Source organism: Hydractinia symbiolongicarpus, chromosome 8, assembly GCF_029227915.1.
Source record: "Hydractinia symbiolongicarpus strain clone_291-10 chromosome 8, HSymV2.1, whole genome shotgun sequence".
Taxonomy (NCBI): Eukaryota; Metazoa; Cnidaria; class Hydrozoa; order Anthoathecata; family Hydractiniidae; genus Hydractinia; species Hydractinia symbiolongicarpus.
This window is the reverse complement of record NC_079882.1, coordinates 11,664,862-11,679,905: the sequence shown is the minus strand read 5'-3', so window position 1 is coordinate 11,679,905 and position 15,044 is coordinate 11,664,862. Positions and strand designations below refer to the sequence as shown.

The following is a 15,044-nucleotide window of genomic DNA, read 5'->3' as shown; positions in this document are numbered from 1 at the left end:
CTCTTTTTGTTAAAAGCTTTGCTCAAATATTAATCTGGTTTTTTTTATGGAGTAAAGATAGAAATTAAAGTAAATATACACATACATATTAAATTTAATTTACTTCAAAATTAATTTTCTTTATATTACACAATTACATTTTTTGTCTAAAAATGTAGGTCATGGTTATATAATATGGCTTAACTAAGGTCAATTATCTAACGTCAACCATCTACATTTATCTTGGTTTACATAGTTGACAAAAGTGTTTTAAAGGCTCAGTTTGATAACGTTTTAGTCACTTAAATCCTTCATGCAAACAGGTTAGTTTTAGCTTTAACAGAAACCTTGTTCTGCATTAAGTTGTTAAAACATTTTTTAAGGATCAAATCAGTTTAATTCTTAAAACATGTTTTTGACCGAAGTTTTTATTAGCCCTTTTAAAATTAGCGCTGGCATTTTAGTAACTTATTTCTACTATCTATTAAGACTAGCCTGTGGAAAAATCTGCTGAAATTTAAGGTTTGCTGTTTGAAAATTTAAAAATGCTGTCTTCAGAGTTTTAATTTAAGTGACATAACATTTTATGGCAATAACATTTCATGGCAAAATATGATGATGCTAAAACTATGGTTTCGTCATTGAACTGTAAATATAGTATCATTAATTAAAAAGAAAAAAAATCCCTATCATTTACATTTCATAGATTTAAAATATATAAATAAATATGGCAAACAAGGTAGATGATAGTCGCCCTATTTTAGGTAAGTGCTTTAGAGATGTTGCCATGGTATAAATATGTTTGTGCAGTTTGTGTTTTTTTCACTTGATTATCAGTAACAAAACGAAAAACAAAACGTACTTAAGACCAACCTTGTAATGAGTAAAATTGCTTTTTTTTAGTGCAATTCGAAAATGGTATGTTGAAAGATGAATGTAAAATGACAACTCAGTTCAAGTATTTACGTTCAAAAGTTCCAAAATCCAGCAAGCGAATGCTTGTAAGTTTTAAGTATAAAGAGTGTTTGTTATTACTGTTATTCTGCCTTGATACTGTGATAATTTGTGTTGCAAAATGTTTTAATGCTTTAGATTGCAAACACGGGATCACTGACTTATACTGGAAATATTACGAACAAGCAAAACAGTCTTGTAAAGTATGTTGCATTAATACTGTAAATTATTGAATATAAATATTGCCACCAAACATGGTTTCCAACCAAAACTTTTATAATATATTTATATTATGTAATCTGATTCGCCCTTATGTGAGTGGACTTATGGCTGAAGTGAATTAAAAGTCTGCTTTTATTGAGGTTCTGTTCCAGACCATTTTGAGCCATTTAGGACCACATCTCAGTTATAAGCCTGTTGGTGTATATTCAGTTCAGAACCAAGTATTTTAAATAGGAACCAGGGTTGGTCTCTAACCGGATGGGTTGTAATTGAGTAGGCCTATATTCTGAATTTTCTGGTAACTATGTTTGAAACAAAAGTATCAGAATTATAGAATTAATTAAATTTAGGTATTATATTGGAGTCATGGATAAAAAAACTAACAAAATTGAGGATATTGAGGCTTGTCAAATTTGCACTTTGAAGCCAAAATTAGGTATGAGTATTTTTTCACTGAAATGTAGAAATAGTAGCGATTTATAAAAATTAGATTTTAACAGTGTAGCATGGTTGAACCATGCTTAAGCAGTTACAAAAACTCATTCCTACTGTAGGAATAAATTTCTTGAAGTATTTTGTTTAACCCTCAGACCATGAGGCTCAAATAACTTTAGAATGGTTTTTTGAAATTAATTCAAAACAGATTTGGAAAAGTTGAACTTTTTCGAAGTGCGGTAAATTTTATCACTCTATTTACATGAACTGCTTAAATTAAATTTAAATTATAGCTGAGGAATCCGCAATGGAAGAAAAGAAAGATATCAAAAGTTTCAGACAAAAGGTGCGCATCTTGTTACTTCATGTCACTTGAATATAACTCTGAAGTATGAACTTTTTTTAAACTTGTGTGTAACAATCATGGTGAATCTATGTTTTGCATGTTTATGTCATGTTTTTTTAGAGTGATACTTTAGTAGAAGCATTTGGGTCTGCTAAGCAAAAGAGATTATTGTCTGCAAGAAAAAAGAACGAGAGTGTCAATGAGACGATTAGCGATAAAGTTGCTGATGTTGCAAAAAAAATCTTGGTGGAAACACCACATACCCCAAAAACAGCCGTGTCACCAACGGATGATATGTTGATTATTCCTCCAATGAACAAAGAAGCTCGTAATATTCAAGAAATTTATCACATTGATGATATTATTTCCTTCCAAGATTATCAGCTTCTTAAAGGACAAGCTCAGGAAATGATAAAATGTGACAATGAAACATTGAAAACGTGGAAAAACGAAGAAAGGTGAGAGATTTGAAAAAGCCAAAAGAAAAGCATTCACCATGCATGCCAATAGTCTGTTTTAAACCTCAATATATGTTAGGTAGTGATAAAAATCTGCTGAACTGGTTAATTAAATTCATATTTTTAAAATAATTTAGGTATCCCCAGTTTATCTTGCATCATATTTCTCAGCTACCAATCAGATCGTCAGAGCGTGAAGAAAGGGCTTGTTATTTATGCTATTTGAATTATTTGATAACTGTGTTCAAACTCACCTACAAAGATGTTCATAAAAAAGGTATGTGTTTCTTTAATGGTGCATGATCACAAAAATGCACTGCTGAAATTAAGGTTTGAATTATAAAATGATTTCCAGACCTAATGGACGGGATTTTAGAAACTTATTATTTCACTTTGACATTAAAATTGGAGCCACTTATGTTAAACTAAACCTAACACATGGTAATGTGTTTTACATTCCCATGTTTAGAACAGAAACTGAAATTTAGGAGGAGGGAAGGGATTTTAGTACTTTATATGAAGTATGAATTATTGGAAGGAAAATAGGATTGAACTGTGAACATTATAATTACAATATGTTAAGGCAAATTTTTGCTATGTATGCTATATTACGCTAATATTGGAATTAAAGTTCTTGCTAAACAGTTTTTGAAACACATTTGTGAAAATGATTTTATACTTTAATCATTTTTTAATTCCTCTTTTTGGGGCTTTTTTTTATTATCACTTTTGGTAATGTGTAACTAATCTTCGTTTCTGATAGATCCATGCCCTGGTATCCCTAATCCGTTAAAGTCAAGAATTTTGGATAACTTCACACATTCTGAAAACGGAAGGAATAGATGCGTGCCCAAAAAGTATAAAGATAAATTACTCTGTTACATTTTGGTGTTATCTCTTGTTGTTGAAGAATATGAGATGAACTGTAATTTACTGATGAAAGATCTGAAACTTGGGGTAGCGAGGTAATAACTTGTTTAACCTTGTTTTTATTTAGCTCTATTCTGATATGTTCAACCAACTTTGCTCAACTTATATGTGTTATGTTGCGTACTTTAATATATTCAATTTTCAATGATTTTGATATTCTTCTTTAGGATTAGCAAGCTGTTACGAGCAATTGGATGTTCAGTCCGAACAGTAAACGCAAAGAAACGTAAAGCTGATGACGTCACTTCCGTTCCTACAGACCCTTCTGTTACTGCAGCTCTAACCATGATGAATGTTACTATTAAAGCCGAATCAAAAGGAGACACGCCTGTGAAAAAAGAAACTAAGAATATAAAGGAAGAAGCTTTTGTGACGCCACACGTGAAGCGCGAGCCAGAACTTTAGACACAGTAAGTGATTTGTTTTATTTCTAAACCCGGAGGTGCCATATGTTTTAATTTAATGTTGCGTTTTAAATTATTTATTTTCTTCTTTTTCCTTTCTTTCCTTTTTCTGATAACGTCACACAAAAGGTGCTGCTGACCCCGCTGGTTTATTTTTTTGTGTTATATTACAAAAGTACCCAGTTTTAAATTCTACCCTGTAAATCTTTTTGATTTATCGATTACTATTTTTCTCTCTCTCTCAGAGAAACTAAAAGACCCCCCTATTCACTTGATAATGTTGTTTTGAGACCTCCAAAGATACAATGGACCTGATAATTTGTTTTGTTCAAGCCAAATTTAAAGACCTTGCATTGTGTTTTCACTTTCATCGCATATAGAGAGAATACAATCTCTAAAAATGAAGCATCAGTGAAACATAATCACAGACAAACAAGTTGAAGAAACAAAAAAAAAAAGAAAGGAATAATTAAAATTTTATTTGGAGCAAGAAAATAATTTACAACAGTGCTATAAAAACTTTTTTAACTGTCATGAAAAAGAGAATGTAAAAAAATTATATACATACTAATTTTTTATCAATGGCTAAATTCTTATGTGTTCTCTCTAAATAATGATATGCATAATACTAAAATCAAAATATTACAAAAGATTTTTTAAAAAAAGCAATTTTAAAATTTGCCCTGTCTGTTATGTACTTTCAATATGAACATAAGAAACTGGACAATTCCTCATCTTCAAACAAATCAGCAAAATAATTTGTTCATAAAATGTTACACAAACTTTTAGTTGAAACTCTACAAAATTAATTTAAGAAGGGCTTAGAAAAGAAGGTTTACCAGTTCTCATGGAAGTTTTATATTTTTTATATAAACGTATAGTCATTCTAATTTAGTAGAATTGTGCAAACTAACGGTGGCTGAGAAGGCTTAAATAATGTAGATAACATGTTTTACACGAAATAGTACTTTTCCTGAATATATGTTATTATCCTACCAAGTAGTCTTGTACACTATAAAATTTAGTAAAAATTAGAAATCTAATGTTTGTTGGCTACCATACTTCACATTTTGTTTTTGCATTCATTCTACTGTTTTTGCTGCATTTAAAAGCCTTTGAAAAACTTTCGAAATTTGATAATGTGCCAATAACTCTAAAAGAACATGATAATATAAATGTTAGTTGCAGGTATAAAAAGAAGAAAATAACAAAATCTTTTTTTCTTGCTAGTATGTTGGGTCGAGGATTTCCTCTTTTGAAATATCATAAAAAATCTTTTCTCCAGAGGATTAGAAATCTCTATAGTAATAGCCGTCGTCTGTTTGTCTGTTACAGAAACACGAAATGCCATATATGAAGGACGGGTGACCCCGTTGGACGACTGGTCTATTTTGAATGGCTATACATAACAAAATTCTTGATCTTCCAAAGTTTGAAGTGCACGAATTATACTGCATAGTGCAGTGCTCGTTTTTAACTTTAAAGGAAACAGGAAAGCAAGAATATTTTTTGGACAACCGAAATTTTTAATTTAAACATAAAGGATAATACTGATAACAAAATAGACCAGAAAAATTTAATTGACACATTATTTGAACCAAATAGCACCCAACACATATACGTACTGGAGTTGTAATATACATATTTTAAAGAAAAACCTAACCTGAATTTGGATGGTGAATGGATTTCACTTAAAGTAGCAATATATTCAGTCTTCTTTCGTACATTAGCGCAGTACTCCTAAAAGTTACAACAGACACCACATTGGAAAAAAGTTTTTTAAAGTTCAAGAGGTTTTTATAAAAAAAATTAGGACGTAAAAAGAATCTCGATATTGGATTGATAAAAATACTATAAGAAGAAAATTGCATTTACCTGTGCATAACCGATAAAGAATAGCTGATTATTATCATACGAAAGACCAGGTAACTTTGGTTCTGGACCATTTATTTTCAACCAATCTAAGTAAGCCTAAAAGGAACCATGAAAGAAGAGGAATTTACGTGACGTGTTAAATTTCCCATAAGAGAAACGATACACAAGATTTTTTGTTTGATTTTTTTTTTTCAGCAGAACAAATTAGAAAGTGAAATGAATATTTTTGTATGGAATACGCATCTAAATAATTCTTTGTCTTGTAAAAAAAAAATTTTGACTTGTAAAAAGAATCTACTTACATCATATGAAAGTTTTGTGCCACCATTGTCAGCTATATTTTCGCCTAATGTTAATTTTCCACTGATCTAAAAGATAAAGCATTACAATGCATAGTTTCTAGTCTCACATCGTCTCGTAAAAAGCCTGTAATATTCATCAAAATTAACAACATAACTTACTGGATATTTATCTTGAACTTTGTATTTACTGTATTGTTTCTCAATGCATCTTGCTTTGTCGTTAAACTTCTTTAGACTTTGTGAGGACCACCATTCAGTGACAATGTCACCATTTTTATCGAATTTACGCCCTAAATGGATGTGTGAATGAAAAAAGATCATTTTGATAGGGCGTACTGTTGTTAAGCATTTTTTTTAACATACTAGGACAAGTTATTGCATTGATTTAGGTTTTTTTTAATAAATTATTTTTACCAGTATTGTCAAAGCCATGTGTCAGTTCGTGACCAATAATAGAACCAATGGCTCCATAACTGAGGGATCTAAAAATAACGTCATAAATTTGTATTATAGTTGCACATACCAGGCTTTCTTTGATAGAGATGAAAAGGTTTTTAAGATGCATCGTGGTGGGCTAACCTTACCTTGGAACATCTCCAGTATAAAAGAACGGAGGTTGTAGAATACCAGCAGGAATAACTAAAAGAGAAATGTTTATTTGTTTATTTGTTTGTTTATTATTTTATACTGCTGAGAGGAAGAATATTTTTTACAAAGCTTCTTACCTATTTCATTCTCGTAAAATTGATACATAGCGTTAATTGTTTGTGGAAACATAGGCCATCTAAAAAAAATAGCAACAGACGTTAGAACTGACAAATTGCTTACGTCAGCAACATTTTAATTTTATCAGATACAACTGTTGATACAGTGTTTTTGCTTGTCTTTTCCATTTCGAAAATTAACTTTTATGGTTTGAACTGATATTTTTTTTCTCGAATAGGAAAAATTATAGTTGTGTGCTAGGTTATGCAGGCTGCTGATAGCAGTCAAGAAAGTAACAAAAAAAGAAAATATCATTTAGAGGAATATTTATAATTTGTTGGCATACTGCGAAATCATTTTTAACCATAATACGTAAATTTTTTTTTCACTTACTTTGATTTATCGACAGGTTTTCTCAATTTATTAAAAAGTCTGTATCTGATCCATTTATCAACATTTAGATTGTTTTCGAAAAATTTGTCTTCATCAATCGATAACTAAAATAGAAATATTTTAAATAATACACGCCTGAGCAGTCACGCTCTTGCATCCACAGTATGTCATTTTATGAGCTATGGTAGGATGAAGTTTTTTTATTCATTTGTGTATGATAAAATATAAAAATTAATTGATATCCTTGAATATATCTAGACTGAGATATTATCACCAACTTCAGTTTTCAAACCTTAAAAGTATGCTTGCATTAAAAATGACGTTTTGTATGTCATGGAGGATAAAAAGTTGCTTATCAAGTCAAGTATGTTTTAAAAATGCTGACATTGCATTTCTATCTATAATTAAAAAACAGATTTTTAAACTACCAAGCTTTGCATATGTCGGGATATCTAAAGTAATGTGGAGTATAAATTTATTTTGGTCACCATATTACATCATTATCAATAATAATTGTCATAAGCTTAGATAAAAATCTTTAAGTTAAATATTTTAAGAAAAGTGGATTTTTAAAAAACTTTCAAATGACTTGAAAAACAATTTTTTATCCTATATATCATACAAAAATATCATCTTCAATATAGGAATTCTTTTAGCAACATACCTTTACAAATCTTTTATTTAGCTCCTCAGGTTTTTTGATATACGATGCATATCCAACTTTAGCAACCAAAGCGTCCGCCTGCAACAAAAGAAACGCTTTAAATTTGTTGTTAGTTGTTGTGAGGGAAAGTGTAAAGAGTTGTTTTAACTTTTTACCTTCTCGTCTACACCCTTTCTTGTTTTGTTATCCATCCATGAATGTTCACGTATTCTTGATTTGAAAGATTTGATGATTTCTTCAATCATATCATGCGTCTAAACAATAATAAGAACTTATCAAACAGCTTTTATATTTAGCTTATTAAAACATGGGGCTGATATGCAGAACCATTTAAGAACTTACTTTCTAAATGTAAGAGTTTATTTATCTCCTTTATTTTTCTTTATTTTTTGTATTTTTGCGTTGGATTAAGTTTCTCTTATGAAACTGAAGCATTTAGCTTGTCGGAATAGAGTTTTGTATATGTCAGCGTAGTGCCTCAATTTACTCGAAATATGAAATATGTATAGATACCTTTTGTTTTGTCGTATCAGAGAAATATTTTTCTACGTAAAGTGTTCCGATTGGCACTCCCATGTTGTCATTAGTGATACTTGTGCACGTTCTCCATCGTGGATCTGTATCCTCCACACCGGTCATTTTTTTATTGAATTCTGCGCGTGCTTTTCGAAAATCTTTCGTCAAGAAACTGATTTTGTCACGAATCATTTGCCACACGATATATTTGGATAACATACTATGAATATATTGATAATTTAAACTCTACGGTGGTAAATATGCTCTTATTGAGTGCGTTCACTCGGGTGCTCTGTACCTTTTGTATATTGGTCGTTTTTTATTACCTTCGACAAGTTCTATTGTTTAAGATCTTCTTGTATTCTGGATAGTTAGGTAACTTGTAATTGAGCAGGAAGGCTTAGGCCAAGGAGTATTGTTATTATAAATGCCAACATTCTTTTAATTTTATATTTAATATATTTTTTTGTTTTATGAATCTATGAAATTTAAAACACTGAAAAAAAGGTTGTAAATATAATCCAGCAAATATTTTCAAAGACAAAATAAAAAAAAATTGCCGATCAATCTATTAATTTAGCTGCAATGCCATGCTGTTAGATGATATAGGTGAGATATCAAGATATTCTTGAGATAGAGTTTGTAGTTCTCCGTGACTTACGTTGCAATGAAAGGTTAAGGTAACAACGTGAGGTATAAAGAAGTTATTCCAGATTATAAACACACGATCGTAATGATTACGTGTATTCATGTGGTGTGATATTTGTATTCATGTGGTGTGATACGTACCTTTTTGGTGTTTTCGTGATAAGATTTGCCACCTTGTATAAATACATAGGCGATGTAGCCAGAATAACTTCAGTCTTTGAGATTTCAGTTGATTCAGGGAAGATGCCAGAGATATGTGAGTACCACGGAAACTAAAATAAAGAAAATTCATAAAGTCAGCTAGAAGAAATATTCAATGTTGTCACTTTACATAAAGCAAAATATCTAACTTTGGCGACTTCTTTATAAGAACTGCAGCTAATGGTTTTTACTAAGTAACCTTGTTGCTTTTTTGGAAATGAAACTTCAGACCGCTTCTCATTAAGAAGATAGCTTTCAGCGTTTAGTTAGATTAGATTTGTTTTTAGTTTGTCAGCTGTGAAAGTTATGACGAGTCAACTAAGTCTTTAAACGCTTACTTTTCTAACAACCAATTAGAACTCACAAACCGCCACCATTTTATTAAATTAAATTGAACATAGCGAGCGCTACGTTTAAACCCTTGGGAGCATGTTCATTTAATGTCAACATTTGCGTATTTTAAAGTTGTTGTTAATTAATTACTACCTGTGGCACAACACTTTTTAAGATTTTAATGTTAATTCTCCTGAAGGTTCCAGCTTGTTTTGCCTCAGCAGGTGTGGTCATCTAAAAAACGAAAACATTAATTACAATGTTGTGCAGTTATTTAAAATCTTAAAAAGCGGTCATAATTTTGTTTCTTAAAATTTCCGAGTAATAAAAAAATGAATACAATCGACCAGCACATTTTTTGTGAGTATGATGTTTTATATGCATTTCATGTTTAGAACATCATCAAAAAATATTTTTATGATAACAGAGCAACACAGCATGCAAACAACAAACGAATATGGACATATGAGAATGGACAACTTGATTTTCGCTGCCTAAAAAAGTAGGGGCCCAACCAATGTCGTGAAACAGCATTTTCTTATTTAGTCACGTGTTAAATTTCAAATATAAAAGAAAAAACAAACTGAAAATCTCTACCTTTGCCAGCCTTTTTTCGAATTCTAATATTTCATCCATCTCTTTCTCAACTTCTGGACAATCATATCCTAACAGTTTTGCAACCTTGATCATATATTCACCATAATCTTCCACGATCTAATATAAAGCAAACATTACAGTAATTACGTGATCTTGGGTTAGTAGTAAACCTATGCAAGTACTCTCTCTTTTTTACAACTGATAATTTTGGCGAGTCTCACGTATACTTATATGTTTTTTCATTTATTTAGCTTTAAATAAAAATAAACGTTCTTATTCGCGAATTTGTATACAAGATAACAAATGACATGTTTGATAATATTTATAATTGTAATAAAATTGCTTTCGCTATTTTGTTTTTTAGAACATTTTGCTCCGTTTTTTTTTGTCTTTTTCTTTCCTCCAAGGTTTGCCATAAAAGTATACGGCAATGGTACAATAGATATGATATATGAGTAACCTACCTCAGGATGTTTTGTGTATATCTCTCTCTGTAAACTTAATCCAGACTGATCAATCTAAAAATAGTTTTTGTTACGCTTTTTTTATTTTTAGGAATTTTTCTGATTTAACAATCGATTCAACAAAACTCCGCTTCGAATTAAACGTGTAGTTTCAAGAAACCGTAACATTACAGACTCAATCCAACTTAAAAGCGATTTATCAAAGACTAGTTTAAAAAATATTATCCGCTTGTTCAAAATGAAGACCGGGATAAAAATAAACCGATAGTGCAGAAGAATAGAAGAGAAAGTTCCTTCTGAGGTGTCATTTGATGGTACTGAATATTGAATGATTACCTTGATCAAATGTCTTGTCGAATTTAAATGATCATTTGTAACTTCTACTGTAAAAAATGGCGGAGCTGGATAAAAATTTCTTTGTAGTTTTTTTAATACTTTATAAGGATCCCAGTCTTTCTCACCCTGCTCCCATTCCTTTCTTTTACATAGCGACCAACCCCCTATATACTTAATAAAATCTAAAGCAGGCTCGGCACCTAACTTCTCAATAGTATCAGTATCCATACAAGAAGCGAAAAATTTTCTTGCTTTTACCAAAGCGTCACTCTCGCCTTCTTTAGGCTCTTCCTTGAGTAAGTCATGTATGGCGTTTTCAATTTCTTTTGTTAAAACTGTGAACGATGTGATTTCGTTCTCACTGGCCGGTATATCATGTTTTTCTTTCCAGCCGCCACAGGAAAAAGCGTAAAAATCCTCACACGGATCTGCGCTAGTGTTCAGTGCTTCTTTTATTTTCTCTGCTACTTCTACGCATTTTTCACTAGTACATACTTCATCACTGGTTGTTTTAGAAGAGCGAGTGTTAGGTTTAGAATCTACAACATTTTTATGCTTCGTATTCGATACACGAGTCCTGGTATCTGCAACTGAGTTACTAGCTGTGTCTATCTTGGTGGTAAACGCTGTACCTTGCTTAGTTTCTTCCACATGATTATCTGCAGCGATACTTTTACCATTGCATCTACTAACAAAAAGCACTGCGGCAAGTAGAATTAATTTTCTGGATAGTTTTGTCATGGTTAATTAAACAGTAATATAAGCGTGGGAGCTTAATTAAATTAAATCTAATTTCTTTCTTGTCTTCATGTAGAACATACAGCTAAACGACACTTCACGCTTTGCGGCTTGTCTCGGCTCTGTTCGTATCACTTAACCTGAGCTATCAACAGAAGTTTAAACAGTTCGCCATTCACGCCTCAGTGCACATGAAATGCTACAATTTCAATATGATTATTCGGTATGGTGTGAATATCATGTACAGGTGTTTGTAACGCAACAAGTTTAGGTCTATCTAAACAATGTTTTTTTATTTAAAACGACAGCAGGACTGCAGCAGCGCTCCTTACCGCTGTGGCGTTCTCACTTTATTCTCGTTGTCATTTACTGTGAATGAAAAAAACATCTCGCGATGTATGCGTTTTATGCTTTGAGATACAAAGCACGGGAAAATTCGTTAATTTCGCAAGCCGTGTCGAGATAATTATAAACTTGTTAACCATAATGGAAAAATCTTACTTTATAATATATTTCAAGTGAACAAAGTTATTTTTTTAACGATTTTGTAAACGTGTTTCTTAAAAAAGCACAGAAATCGAAAGGTTACTGTGTAAAACAGTGGGCAGTGGGTTAAAAAGGGTTAAGATAAGGTATTAAAGGTATTAAGTTAACCACTGTGAGAAACCGGTTTTCAGAAAATTAAAAATGTTAAGAAGGAATATTACAAAGTTTTAGCTCTTGCATCTCAGATGATTTAACAGTCAGCACTTAGGTTCCTTAACTGAAAGTTTCAACATTTTCACATGTTCTTCTGCTTCTTTTGTCAACTTGTGTTTACTCCCCAGCATTGATTTGTACATCTGCATTGTTTTTGTCACAATCATCAACGCTTCTTCGTTAATTATAATCTCTAGAGGGCGGGGAACTTCTATTTTTAACCTGTCTACGGCATCATCTAAATATTTTTGATGAATTGGATTTACAGCGATGGTTTCCCGCGGTGCTTCAACACTTTTCATTAATTTCCATTTTTTGATGGACATTTGTAACGTATTTGCTTTTCTTGCTACTTTAGAAAGGTTCTTTCCTTGAGGCATTACAGTTTGTTCTTTTACTTCTTTTTCAAATATTTCAGCTTTTCTTCGACCACTTGGTAATGCATTTAACACCATTTCGTTGCCATTTTCATCTATCTTTCCATCTTCATTTTCATCATCTTCAGGTGCAACCGAATCTGTTTTTTTCTTAAAGGTTAAAAAGTTCTTTAGTTCACCAAAAAAGGATTTTCTGTTGCTGTGCTGAGCCACACTTAGAGATCCGGATCTTGCAGAGGATGGCAGTGTTACAGGGAATGATTTCTTATTGGAATTTAGATTATCGATGTTGATATGTGAGTGGTTCGTATTGCCATTAATATCTGTCCACGTTAAAAAAAAGAGAATTTTTAAATACAGAACCTTTTTTTTTAGAAACTGAAAATTTCTTTTTTTTTATTTATCCTACCTAAATTCTTGCTTCCACATGGTTGTGCATCGTCGTTCTGGATTTCACTTTTGTTTGTATCGCTATTATCCATGATGTGTTTTACAAACCACTGTGAGCGTTTGTTTTGATTTTTCACTAAAAGTTCGAAAATGTTATTCGAATGTTTACTTCCAAACTCTCCCGCTCCGGAAAACAGAGACAGTCAGGAAATTGCGTGCAGTAGTAACGTTCAAGAACCCACTCTATTTCTAAGTGTAAAATAAATAAGAGATTCAGAGTAGTAATGACAATGATGTCATATTACTTATTATTCCGCCCGGCTTCAATTCTCACACTATATATGCTTAAACGAGGAGACATATGCAATTTTGTTGTTTGCAATGTAATCGGAGTTTCTTTCTTTTTCGCTTTTTTAAGGATACAATATCCTTCTAATATGCGCAGTGCTAGCCACTTTATTGAAAAGGGAAATTTAATAGGCCAAAAGTGATTCAAGATATAAAATATTGTATTTACTTATAAAAATATATATTCGTTAAGATTGAGGGGGAAATGTCAACAACTGTAAAACTGGTCTCTTTAAGTGCGTGACACCCCGCCTCCCCAGCAGCCCTGAGCTTCCCCGCTACAAGAAAAGCAAAACAAATGGATGAAGCGCAGACCTTAACTGCCCAGAAAAAAAAATTAGATGTCTATTTTTGAATGGGGAGATAAACAAGTCAAGTTTCTGATTTGCCATCTCTGATAAATTTCGAAATCGAAGCTTTTGCAAAGCCTGAAAATAGATAACTACATTGTTTAGCTGGCTAGTTATTAAATGTGTGACTTACCTCTAATATCGTCTAATTTGATATAGGTCTGATAGTCAGTATATAAAAAGAACTAAAGATGGGAGAAAACCATACAAGCAGGATGATGCTTAAGCTCTTGGATCCTACTAATAATAACGTACTAGCTAGCTGCACTAAAATAAATGGCAGGACTTTGTAGAACATTCCATACAGTTCTTATATGAACCATTCTTTTGATCTCAAAAACCCTCTTTCTAGCTAACAGAGAGGGTAGTTCCAGGTCAAGTTCCTTTTTTGTTTGTTTTTTTTGCTTCAAAAAAGCTGTGCACATATGAAGAAGCTCTTCCCAAGATATAATCTACATTTATACACACTAAGTCTTTTTGTGTGCAAGCTAAGTCTAGTGCACAAGTTAGGAGATAAACCTCTAATTGTCAACAGCCCATAATAATAAGCATATTATATTTATAAAGAGATCTAGCTAGACTCTAGCAAGAATTAACCACCAGACTCATATTTAATAATTTATGATGTACCCCCATGTTACATAATTTGTAATCCCCCTATTTTATCATACAATGTAAAGATTGTTGTAAATAAGCTTTATGTATTAAACCATTCACCAAGTTTATTGCCATCACAGAAGCAAAATCTTCTAGCGAATGATGTTTATTACAGCATTAATACATGCATGTATAAAGGTATCTACATAAGTGATATTGTGACGAACAGTCGTAATGGTAATTACCAATGAACCAGGCCATCTCATGAGATAAGGGCACTGAAACACACACTCAAATTTTTTGTCATGTTGACAGTGTTTAAACTGGTTTGGTGAAATTGTGAAGGGGAATATCCTTCTCTATGTTTGCCTCATGCACAGATTTTACCTTTTGTATAGTATCCAATGTTGGTATAGTATGGCTGCAAGTATTTTTGTGCTAAAGAGAACTACATTCAAAAATCTGCAAAAATAAAATTTGATCTCTGCAATGTTATAAAGAACAACTAATGTGCTGAAAGGTAAAAAGATAAACAGATGCTTTATTTAGCACATATTAAATTTGTTGAGGTGATAATTCGATCTACATGATTTCCTAATAAAGTATATAATTAGCAGTAACCATGGATGTCTCCATAGGAACAGAGAGAGCTTGCTCTATGGGTGCCACCTTTAACCACAATTATCTTCTTATATTAAAAATTGCCAGAATAATTGTGTGTAAAATTTGTTTTTTATTGAAAAGTGATAGTAAAGTAGTGAGACGAAAACGATTTATTCAGTC

At 31.8% G+C, this 15,044-nt stretch overlaps 3 protein-coding genes across 3 annotated transcripts; 1 reads left to right on the top strand and 2 right to left on the bottom strand.

Annotated features, from left to right (window-relative positions):
- Positions 1 to 621: 621 nt before the first annotated feature.
- Positions 622 to 10,840, top strand: LOC130656037 (DNA-directed RNA polymerase I subunit RPA49-like). The gene is made up of 10 exons (XM_057458874.1): positions 622 to 743; positions 883 to 980; positions 1,072 to 1,136; positions 1,506 to 1,591; positions 1,884 to 1,936; positions 2,057 to 2,394; positions 2,532 to 2,671; positions 3,158 to 3,359; positions 3,492 to 3,734; positions 10,518 to 10,840. The coding sequence occupies exons 1-9, from the start codon at positions 707 to 709 to the stop codon at positions 3,727 to 3,729; spliced, it is 1,257 nt and encodes a 418-aa protein (XP_057314857.1). The 5' UTR covers positions 622 to 706; the 3' UTR covers positions 3,730 to 3,734; positions 10,518 to 10,840.
- LOC130656035 (endothelin-converting enzyme homolog) lies at positions 4,192 to 11,660 on the bottom strand. Its single transcript, XM_057458871.1, has 17 exons — positions 10,763 to 11,660; positions 10,427 to 10,480; positions 9,963 to 10,079; positions 9,519 to 9,599; positions 8,973 to 9,103; positions 8,181 to 8,403; positions 7,823 to 7,921; positions 7,668 to 7,745; positions 7,004 to 7,107; positions 6,631 to 6,689; positions 6,490 to 6,544; positions 6,320 to 6,387; positions 6,065 to 6,195; positions 5,906 to 5,971; positions 5,604 to 5,699; positions 5,392 to 5,468; positions 4,192 to 4,881 (listed from the first exon to the last, which is right to left on the bottom strand). The coding sequence occupies exons 1-17, from the start codon at positions 11,501 to 11,503 to the stop codon at positions 4,782 to 4,784; spliced, it is 2,280 nt and encodes a 759-aa protein (XP_057314854.1). The 5' UTR covers positions 11,504 to 11,660; the 3' UTR covers positions 4,192 to 4,781.
- A 185-nt stretch (positions 11,661 to 11,845) lies between these two features.
- On the bottom strand, positions 11,846 to 13,563 carry LOC130656039 (uncharacterized). Its single transcript, XM_057458876.1, has 2 exons — positions 12,986 to 13,563; positions 11,846 to 12,899 (listed from the first exon to the last, which is right to left on the bottom strand). Exons 1-2 carry the CDS (start codon positions 13,056 to 13,058, stop codon positions 12,244 to 12,246), a joined length of 729 nt encoding a protein of 242 aa, XP_057314859.1. The 5' UTR covers positions 13,059 to 13,563; the 3' UTR covers positions 11,846 to 12,243.
- Between the last annotated feature and the right edge of the window lie 1,481 nt (positions 13,564 to 15,044).

Bases quoted from the DNA above. Each gene is read 5' to 3' on its own strand.
- LOC130656037 (XM_057458874.1), top strand. From the start codon at position 707: ATGGCAAACAAGGTAGATGATAGTCGCCCTATTTTAG. The intron at 744-882 runs GTAAGTGCTTTA...GCTTTTTTTTAG, and splicing joins TGATAGTCGCCCTATTTTAG to TGCAATTCGAAAATGGTATG. The intron at 1,592-1,883 runs GTATGAGTATTT...TTTAAATTATAG, and splicing joins CACTTTGAAGCCAAAATTAG to CTGAGGAATCCGCAATGGAA.
- LOC130656035 (XM_057458871.1), bottom strand. From the start codon at position 11,503: ATGACAAAACTATCCAGAAAATTAATTCTACTTGCCGCAGTGCTTTTT. The intron at 8,404-8,972 runs GTACGTATCACA...ATATATTCATAG, and splicing joins ATCACGAAAACACCAAAAAG to TATGTTATCCAAATATATCG. The intron at 6,196-6,319 runs GTAAAAATAATT...ACATCCATTTAG, and splicing joins ACATGGCTTTGACAATACTG to GGCGTAAATTCGATAAAAAT.
- LOC130656039 (XM_057458876.1), bottom strand. From the start codon at position 13,058: ATGGATAATAGCGATACAAACAAAAGTGAAATCCAGAACGACGATGCA. The intron at 12,900-12,985 runs GTAGGATAAATA...TAACGTGGACAG, and splicing joins ATGTGGAAGCAAGAATTTAG to ATATTAATGGCAATACGAAC.